The 10545-nt window shown below is 34.1% G+C and overlaps 2 protein-coding genes across 2 annotated transcripts; both read right to left on the minus strand.

Moving 5' to 3' along the window:
• Positions 1 to 1259: 1259 nt before the first annotated feature.
• On the minus strand, positions 1260 to 4579 carry LOC110712417 (glyceraldehyde-3-phosphate dehydrogenase, cytosolic-like). Its single transcript, XM_021890879.1, has 12 exons — positions 4467 to 4579; positions 4319 to 4348; positions 3877 to 3977; positions 3657 to 3772; positions 3395 to 3494; positions 3034 to 3180; positions 2865 to 2925; positions 2570 to 2667; positions 2306 to 2448; positions 2127 to 2210; positions 1919 to 2008; positions 1260 to 1823 (listed from the first exon to the last, which is right to left on the minus strand). Exons 1-12 carry the CDS (start codon positions 4468 to 4470, stop codon positions 1775 to 1777), a joined length of 1023 nt encoding a protein of 340 aa, XP_021746571.1. The 5' UTR covers positions 4471 to 4579; the 3' UTR covers positions 1260 to 1774.
• Positions 4580 to 5853: 1274 nt separating this feature from the next.
• Positions 5854 to 8008, minus strand: LOC110712416 (probable mannitol dehydrogenase). Its single transcript, XM_021890878.1, has 5 exons — positions 7852 to 8008; positions 7312 to 7440; positions 6704 to 7217; positions 6408 to 6561; positions 5854 to 6322 (listed from the first exon to the last, which is right to left on the minus strand). The coding sequence occupies exons 1-5, from the start codon at positions 7947 to 7949 to the stop codon at positions 6120 to 6122; spliced, it is 1098 nt and encodes a 365-aa protein (XP_021746570.1). The 5' UTR covers positions 7950 to 8008; the 3' UTR covers positions 5854 to 6119.
• Between the last annotated feature and the right edge of the window lie 2537 nt (positions 8009 to 10545).

Below are 10545 nucleotides of genomic sequence, written 5' to 3' on the forward strand. Positions count from 1 at the left end.
TCTCTTCTTGTCAAAAAAAAAAAAAAAAAAAGATCCACACTCTGTTAAATGTAATTAATTAAAATCTATATTCATCAATTTATTTAACTACCTCAATTCTTAATTAATTCTGTTAAATGGTTAACTAGGAATGGAGGAGTGTTTAAGAATGAAGGAGGTTATTTGGTAGACAATTTCCGGAACTGTGACTCTACAATGAGTAATCTTGCGATTTTCCTAAGCCAGAGGTGAGAGGTGTTAGTACCATGTGCGAGGGGGGTTGTCATGATGCATCACCGGGTTTTACAAGGCTCAACCTTGGTATAAAGGACGGATCTCCCTAGTGCTCCTTTAGACAGGGGTGTAAAGGTGGTTATTATGGTGGATGGCTCTTGGAAAAATGAGTTGGGAAATGCAGGTTTTGGATGGGCTTACTCTTTGGATGCTATATACTTGTTGTGGGCGCGCGTCCCCTTAATTTGGCAAATGAACTGATTGGAGCTGAGCTGAATTGAACTGAGCTTAAGCTAAACAGAACAGACTCTAAGTGTCTGTGTAGACGATAGAGGTAAATATACATTTGTTTCACATACATGCAAGAATTGGATTTTTAATATTAAAAAATAAAAACACCCAATTTAGAGAAATAAATAGCCACAAAGGAGGGTGATGAAAACCAATCCCAAATTCTCTTGAAATCGAGATGGAAGCTCTAACCACTTGAGTTATCCATCACTCTCAATTTATTAGTATAGGTAGCCTAACAGTAAACAATGGATGAATTATACACTAGTGTTTAGCCCGAGCGATGCCCCGACTCATATATTATATCTTGTTGTATTATAGTTTTCATGTATTATACTTATAAAGATGAATTTGTCTAGTCTTTCGTTCCTAGGAGGTATGAGATAATAGCTACGTTGAATACTTATTGAATTTATTTTTTGAGTATCTTATTTTTTTTTTACAAAAAATTGAACCTTATGCTTTTCAATTATATACTTTTTTTTTTTATTATTATTTTTTTATTTTTTTACATATTGATAACGTGGTTGGTAATTTGCTTAGACGGTTAAGTACTCATCCTTGTTACAAGAGTTTGGGTGTTCAAATATCTAATTTTATCTAGTCTCGTGACTTGGCTAAAAGTTTAGCTTTACATATTAGTTATATTTTTTTTTATATGATATAGATTTATTGAACAATGAAAGTCCTCATACCTTTTAATTACAAGTCTACATCAAAGGTTCATAAATGTCTAAGAAGAAAGTTCACATCAATTTTGAGACGGACAAATCTACATATATAGAAGGTTGAAACTTAAGACTCTACAATGTTATATGGAGTACAAGACTTTCTATCAATGACGTACACTCTTTCTATTCTTAATCAAATTAAATATGAAATACTCCCTCCGTCTCTTTATTAATGTCCACTTTAATTTAAATCTTCAGAAAGGTATGGATAGCCTTTGAATCATCTTACAGAACAACCGAGTAAGCAAGTTGTCTCATATGCTTCATACCAGTGCCAAAATCACAACCGAATATAAATTGAACAAAAATTGAAAGGACACTAGTAAGCAAAAGTGCAATCGATATCAAACTAAGTTCATAAGCTTCCATCAAAACTTATGTAAGATATATGTGAACTAGCATTCCATCTCCTATGGAAACAGGCAAAAGCCTTGAAATTATTCGCATTTCGATCACTCCAAAACTCGAACAAACATCAATGCAACCACAAAACTATTCCACTCCATTTACTTATGATGAAGCTAAGCCAGAAAAGGAGATCAAGCTTGGACAGAAGCCATGTACACGATCAAGTCGACCACTCTAGAGCTGCAAGATATAATAAACACAAATTTAAGTGTAAGTTTCGGTCATAAATAAGAAAAATGAACGACTTTTGTAATGACTAATGAGCCTTGAATTACCTGTATCCCCATTCATTGTCATACCAAGAAACCAACTTAACAAAGTTCTTGTTCAAAGCAATACCGGCTTTTGCATCAAAGATGCTTGACCTATATTTTACAAACCAATCCAAAACAAAGTTAAATAATCAATAATCTAACAATGTGTTACAGCTGAGAAATAACTTGAATCTACAAGTTTGTCAAAGAAAGGTTGAGGTATAATTACCTGCTATCACCTACAAAATCTGTGGATACAACATCATCTTCGGTGTAACCCAAGATACCTTTGAGGTTGCCCTCAGATTCTTCCCTGTTAATTTAAGGTAAGAACATGAACATATTTAGTCAAGCGTCAACACAATCAGAAATAATTCAACCAAAAACCTCTAATTTGTTTTTACTCACTTGATAGCAGCTTTTATTTCATCATAAGAAGCATCCTTTTCGAGCCTGACAGTGAGATCAACAACCGAAACATCAACAGTTGGAACACGGAATGACATTCCAGTTAGCTTGCCATTCAATGATGGAAGCACCTTGCCCACAGCCTGTTAAGCTCAATGTTAATAAGGATTTAAAATACGAAACAAGCTAAGGGTATCTAACAATCCTGAAAATTTGTATTTAGCTTTGATTAACTCAATTGATCAGAAGAGTAAATTGTACTACCTTAGCAGCTCCAGTGCTGCTAGGAATGATGTTGAAGGAAGCCGCTCTTCCACCCCTTCGATCTTTAGCAGATGGCCCATCAACCGTTTTCTGTGTAGCTATACATTTACACAAAAATAACAAGAAAACAATGATTTTAGAAAAATCTGTTACAATGATCAAAGCTAGAGTAGCAAATGAGAACAAGTGAACAACACTAGACAAAATGTCGAAAACTTAACACGTTTTTTTCTATTGTTAATAGCCTAACTAGCTAAGTAATGAGACATTTTCATAGGAAAATTATAATCTTTACCAGTGATGGAATGGACAGTGGTCATAAGTCCCTCTACAATGCCAAATCTGTCATTAATAACCTGTATTTTTTGAACAAAACTCTATATTATTTACCAAAGAAACAGCATATTATAACAAGGGACTCAAATCAAAATTTAAGCTTCAGAACTGTTTAGTGATCAAATTACCTTGGCTAAGGGAGCAAGGCAGTTGGTAGTGCAGCTAGCATTGGAAACAATGTCGGTTTCGGGTGTGTATTCCTTCTCATTGACACCAACAACAAACATTGGTGCATCTTTGCTTGGAGCAGAGATTACCACTTTCTTAGCTCCACCCTTCATACAACATTTACAACATCAGATCAAACCACATATTATAGTCCATAATACTATAAGCTATAATGCATAGATTTGAATAGAAAAAACTAATGTCAACCCCATTTAATTATAGTCTTCTTTATAAATTACCGTATAATATAGTCTACACATTAAAATTACAACAATAAATTTAATTATAAATGTAATATATTAGGTGGGATAAATTATATACCTTCAAATGAGCAGCAGCTTTTTCTTTATCAGTGAAAACTCCAGTAGACTCAACAACATATTCAGCTCCTGTTTCACCCCATGGGATCTCTTCTGGATTCCTATAATCAAATTTAGCAACCCCAACAAAATTATTTGTAATTTCTAAAAATTCCACAAAAAAAATTTGTACTTTGCTTAAATAATCATGTTCTTTGTCTTAAAATGAGACCGTCTGATATAAGAATTTGCGTAGAGGTAATAATGGGTTACGGAAAAGTTACCTAGAGGCAAAAACAGTGACAGATTTTTCACCAAAAAGAAGGGTGTTTGAATCCTGAACCTTCAATTCATGGTGCTTCCATTGTCCATGTACAGAGTCATACTTAAACATGTATGTCTGAACCAAAAATCACATCAAATTCAATAAATAAAGTGTACAAAATTTGATTTTATTAAGGAAAAATTTGGTTGTAAAATTTGATGATAAAAATTACTCAGTACCATGTAATCAGTGGAAATGAAAGGATCATTAATAGCAACAAGCTCAACATCATCTCTTTGAAGAACAATTCTGGCTACCAATCTACCAATTCTTCCAAATCCTATCATAAAAATTTCCCAAAAAAAGTTTACAAAAAAAAATTCAACCCATGATAATTATCAAACAACTATTCCGTCAATGTTGTCACGTTACAACTTTTCATTGTATGTTGTGACTAATAATTGGAAAGAAAAGAATATATCAACATTATCATTAACCAATAACTTTTATCAATTTAATGTCACGTTATCAGTTCAATGTACATTGTAACTATTAATTCGGGATGGAGAGAGTAGATCATGAGTACAAACATCAATTTAGTTGTCACGTTACTAATTCAATGCATGACAATAACTAATTCAGAATATAGAGCGTAGATCATTAATCCATAACCATACTTACCATTAATTCCAATCTTGATCTTGTTTGACCCTGTTACAAAATGGATATCATAAACAATATAATCATCAATCATCAAGATTTAAAATAAGAACAAGAAACAAAAATGTAATCAAAATTAACTCAAATAAAAAATAATTTAAAGAATTACCCATGAATTCAAATGACAAATGTGATGATATATATTGAACAAAAAAAAATGTTTCTTTTAGAGAAGGGTTTAATTTTTTTAAGAAAACGCGATGAATTATGTTTTTGAAAGGGTGTTATTTATAATAAAATGAGACTTCAGCGGTTTTGAGTAGCTGCTGATTTGGTCGATACCAAGAGCCAAAAAAGGTGAATTTCTTGAACAAAAAGAAAATGTCTTTCTTGAACCAAAAGACACTTTTTTTTCTAGAACTTTACTGGGTTAATTAATTATTTTATTTGATAAAAGTACATTATACGGAGTAAACCATTCACAAAACACTTTCCTGAAAGAATACTTCGTACGATTACTAATTAAAAGTTGAAAACCAATTACGACTAGTGATGAGCCAAATGTTTTATAAAAATACTATTTTGGGAGAATATGCCAAAGGGTTGAAAGATTGAAACTATTGGCTTATTACATAGGGCTATATGCAAGACTGCATTGCTGGCATATCAATGGTGAAAATACAAGTTAATCTGTCAGATAAATAAATTTTTGTTAAACTGATACCATTTTTTGTAAATATATTGAAAAAGCAGGGTCATTTATTCAGTACTTTTGGTGAGCTGTCCAATTACTGTTTGCTTTTTGCTTTTGTTGTTTAGTGAGGAAATTACGCATATATTCCTCAACTAGTACATGAAAAGGCGCATATACCCCTCCACTGGTACTTGAAAAGACAATTATACCCCCAGATAAACAAAGGAATTGACTGGGTATTGCTCATACCAATGTTTAATTTTGACTAACGATATCTTTAATTATCAATATATATAAATCATAAATATTAGCAGATATTTAGAAACTATGTGCAGAGGCAATTTAAACAAGTACCCCTATGAATCATGACTATATTTAGTTGTATGCATAATGCACAAAAAATGATCAAAGTGGTGTATGTGAATAGTGTCAAATTCAAACTAGGACATTTAAATAAAAACGGATTAGAGGGAGTACAATTATAAATTTAGGATTTTATGACAAAAAAACACACACACACACATAAATAAGTGTAATTTTTTTTTTTTCAAATTTTTTACTTTTTAACATTAGTTCATTGAACTACACATGTTTTTAGAAAAAATAAGCTATTTACACTATCTACGCATGTTTTTGTTGCTTATATTAGTATAATTCCCGTGCTATGCACAATTTACAACTTAATATTATTAAAATTTTAGATAGTGTAAAATAAATTACCTGTAATTTTTAACTTTACTCATTTTGACTTTTTTGTTACTATATATTCAAGGATAACACTTTGATATACTCTTTTCAATTTCAATACTATATATGAAAACATTAAAGTGTATTCTCTTCACCTCAAAAATAAAATTTCAGGTTTAAAGTTTAAATCCAAATTTTGCTGGCGTACCAAAGTAACCATTGCAGCATTACTAAATTGATTACACGACAAACCAAAGTACCATACCAAACTTACATTTAAGCAAATAAGTAGTAGTATTAGCATTATTTTTGATGGATAAGACCATCACAATTCACAAGTACAAGGTGTAAAATCATAAAAGATTGATTCAACTCCTCTAGCTCTTAGCCAAGGATCGGAATGATGACTCCAACGTAACAATGAAATGATCAAACTCGAACTCATGTAGCTTTCAGTGTGTTGCCAATGTCAATGACAAATCGATACCTAACGTCTGCCTTGTGTACACGCTCCATGGCCGTGTTTACATAGTCCATTGGAATAACCTCAATATCCGCTTTTATATCATGCTTAGCCGCGAAATCAATCATCTCTTGTGTCTCCTTCATGCCTCCAATCCCACTTCCACCCACCATCTTTCTCCCTGTTACAATATAATGATAGTGTTACAAATCAAATCCGTTGATTCAATAAGATGTACACGAAAATTAAACAAGATAAGGGCTTACCCATAATCAAAGGGAAGACGGGCAACTCATGTGGTTTGTCTGGAGCACCAACTGTGATCAATTTTCCCTCAGTTTTTAGCAGACTGATCAATGGTAATAGTGGATGGGGTGCTGAGACTGTATCGATTATTCCATCTAGTGTCCCGGTAGCTGCCTATATACAAATGCAACAAACAGTATTACATAAGAAATTGTCATGTTCACTACCATAGAAAAACAATCAGCCTTCCCTAAAGAAAAAAAATAAAAAAAATCAGCTAGAGCTAGAACAAGGTGGCATGGGGTTTGTAAGCTACCTGCATTTGTTCAGGATCGCGACTGACCAAAAAGAAATCAGCACCAAGACGGTTGACAGCTTCATCCTTCTTATTAGCTGAGGTACTAATAACAGTAACCTTAACCCCGAGAGCCTTAGCAAATTTCACAGCCATGTGTCCTAGACCACCAAGGCCTACAACACCAACAGTGAGTCCAGGTTTGTCGAGCCCATAGTACCTCAAAGGGCTATAGACAGTGATACCTGCACATAAAAGCGGGGCAGTAGCATCTAGTGCCATATTCTCAGGAACATGAACAGCAAAGTGCTCGTCTACCACCATGATATCGGAGTAACCTCCATATGTAGGGGTGCCATCATAGTAAGTAGATCCATAAGTTAGCAACATCTTAGGACAGTAATTCTCAAGATTGTTGCCACAGTTATCACACGAACGGCATGATCCAACCATACATCCCACCCCAACTTTGTACCCTACTTTGAATTTTTGCACCTTTGTCCCAACTTCAGTTACCACCCCTACAATCTCATGCCTGAAAATACCATAAAAAGACATATTAATGTTCATGTACAGAGTATGTCATTCATGAATTATCGAAAACTATATTCTAAGTATAAGAAAATTACCCAGGGACTGCAGGGTAATTGGCACTAATGAAGTCACTACTCCCCCATTCATTCTTAACATAATGAAGATCAGAGTGACAAATTCCAACATACAACACTTTGAAAGTCACATCCTGCTCTCCCGTTGCCCTGCACATCAAAAAAAAAAATTATATTTCACCTTGTCTCGATCAATTGTCAGCAAATAGAGGCTAATTGTTAGAGATATCGGAAAATATCCTAATTAATATTATTCTCTTAAATGATATCTACGAAAAATATATCACACATATATTTTCCTATATCTCTAACACTAATTTTTTTTAAATACTCGGTAGCAAATTCAACAAAGACATAATTGTACGTACAATAATATCAGTAAAAAAAAAACGGATTTTCCAAGACCACCTTATCAATGTTATCATACATGATCATGTACAAGTGTACAACCCCTCATGAAAACAAAAGACGTGTTACATATGTACAACAAATCAGTAAAAAAACATAGATTTCACCGGCCACCAAATTAAACGTTATATATGTTGTACATATAAATCGTACCTCCTAGAGAAATGGAAAGGGGAGAGAACTCCAGAAGAGTCTCTTGCAGCCCATCCGAAAGCCTTTTGTGGGTGAACGTCTTCAGGTGCTCGTGCCATAATTTTTATTGAGTAGTTTGATATGTAAACTTTCAACACTTAAGTATAAATAGAGATTAGAGTATGTGAAGTGGTTATGTAATATGTACTTCCTATATATATAGGAAGACGTCCCAATTGTGAACTTACCCTCAAAGCGAGGAGCATTAGTGACGTACTCAATGATCAAAGCTCTAACCATAAACTCAAAAACCAATTGAAAATAATTGAATTGGTGGAATGACACGAGAGCTTCTAAGTACTTTTTAATAAATTAACAGCTTAACTTCCACACATGTTACAGTGTCACTTTGTACCAATTGGCTGTTAGTGCAGTGGTTATTATTGGGGCTGCACTTGGTAGGAAGGTCCGCGTGCTTTATCCCCCACAACAACAAACCTAACCACTTTGAATTGAGTTTTGAATCCGGATTAGGCCAAAGGGTGAGCCGGATATTAACTACATACTAGCTAGACCATTATCAATATAGTATGCCTCAACTTTTTTTTTCAAGGGAATATGACGTTAGGAGTGATATCAATCATATCACATTGAAAGTCTATGTTCTATGTACCTTGTATTAAATTATTGTATTGGTTATCATTAGTGAAATATATAATTGGTTATGATGAATAATGAAGTGATGAACTATGTACGTTGTAGATTTGTTTTCATTCTTAGGAGAAAAAAATGAAAAGAATTGAAAAGGTTTTGCATTTCACGATTTACAAATAAATTTAGGCAATAATGGGCCTTTTTGGGGAACAAATTGAAATCTAAGGACGTTAGGTACTGAATAATGGACTAAAATACTTTTGTACTTCGTCAGTCTAACGTTGTTGTAGCAATTTCCTAGCCAAATATTTGTAGCTTAGCTTTCTTCATTTGTCGTATTGTAGTGTTGTTTTTTTTGGTTGTTACACCCGATTCATCATTTGGGCTAATCCGGATTGTGGGATCAATTTTGGGTGGTTAGGTTCCAATCCCCTCCCAAATATTGTTGTGAGGGATCGGACATTGGTCCTCCCTATCAATTATAGTTCCAACCACCACTACACCAACAGTCAATTGGTCGTATTGTAGTATTGCACATGTATAAATACCAAATGAGAAAGATCACACCTTCTAACTTTGAGATTAGGAGTTCAATCTCCACTAGAGACACTTTGAGAGTCGGGTAGGATTGGTTCCCTTACCCTTTCCCCTCACTCTCAAAGTATCTAACGCGAAAATATTACTGGTTTTTGATCCATTTCATTCTTTGGGTGTGTACCCACGCGTGTATCTTAGACCAAGATCTAATGAAGTAATGAGTACCTCTAACAATATATTCGGCTGATGAGAGTGAGGGATAGCTCAAGTGGGTAAAGCTGATCGATTCTCACCTCGCCTTTGTGGCTCTCTAAATACCAAAAAATATATTCGGCTGGTGAATTAAATTTGTAATATATAGAAACAAGGCAACACTTCAAATCATACATGAACTTTGTATATAAATTATAGAGAAACAAGCTAAGGGTACATTTCAATTATCCTGAGAGACCTTAATCTCAATCAAGATTTGATACAAACTTGTGACCCTCAAAAATTCATTCCCTATTATTTCTAGCTAGCCTTATGCCAACATCTCTACAATCTTCGTAATGAAGTATGAAAAAAAAACGTAGGGTGTTGAAATTCTTGAGGTGTGAAAAACTAATAACCAACAAAAAGTAATTTAAAACACTTATATTACCTCTGTTTCATATTATTTGCAATGGTTTGACATAAAGTGTGAATAAAAAATGTCTAATAGTTGCAAATAATCTGAAACGGATGTAGTATTAATTCATCACCGAGCAAACTTCTTATGATTCTGGTAGCGGAGAGTAGCTCAAAGCTCAAAAAGAAAAGATGTCATCAATTATGAAGTCATCAAAAAGAAACTCAAAGCCATCCATAAATGGTGAATTATTAGTTACCAAGTTCGGGTCTGAAATCACTTCATTGGTGTTACATTCCGAGGCATGTGTGGTGCGTCCAATGTGGGCATCAGTAGCTTGGGCCGGGTGCAATGCCGCTGCCGCCTGATGATGGTTAGTCTCCAGGGTTATTGGTGATCCAAAAGCAGGGCCATTGCTCAACATGCACTCCTTACTAAGGTGAGTGAGTTGAGGTGAATGAGATATAATTAGTTGATGTTTGTTCATAATTCTCTGGCTCTACTTTAAGGGCTTTTTCAGGGCTTAGGCCCACATGAATTTCATGTTGATTTGGGCTTGGAATAATGGGCTTTGATTGGGCCTTTACTGCTAGATGGACTCTTTGACCACAACTATGTTTACCTTTGTACATGATTTGGTAAGTGGACGGGTCTTCATCACAACGTTGGACTTGTTTCGTGGCATCACAACCTTTGATGTGTCAATAAGTACATCTGTAATAGCCCCTGCATAATGTAACACCTTAGCAATATTAGTCGCAACAATTATACGTGATTGGGATTTTGGGTCATGATGCTAGAACAATTATTTAATACTTCCTCTGTTCTCTTAGTGGTATAAAAATAAATGAAATTCATATAAATAAAACACTAGAAAAGAAAATGATGAAAACGAAAAGTAAGTAACACTTAAA

The sequence above is a fragment of the Chenopodium quinoa genome, unplaced genomic scaffold, assembly GCF_001683475.1.
Source record: "Chenopodium quinoa cultivar QQ74 unplaced genomic scaffold, ASM168347v1, whole genome shotgun sequence".
Lineage (NCBI taxonomy): Eukaryota > Viridiplantae > Streptophyta > Magnoliopsida > Caryophyllales > Amaranthaceae > Chenopodium > Chenopodium quinoa.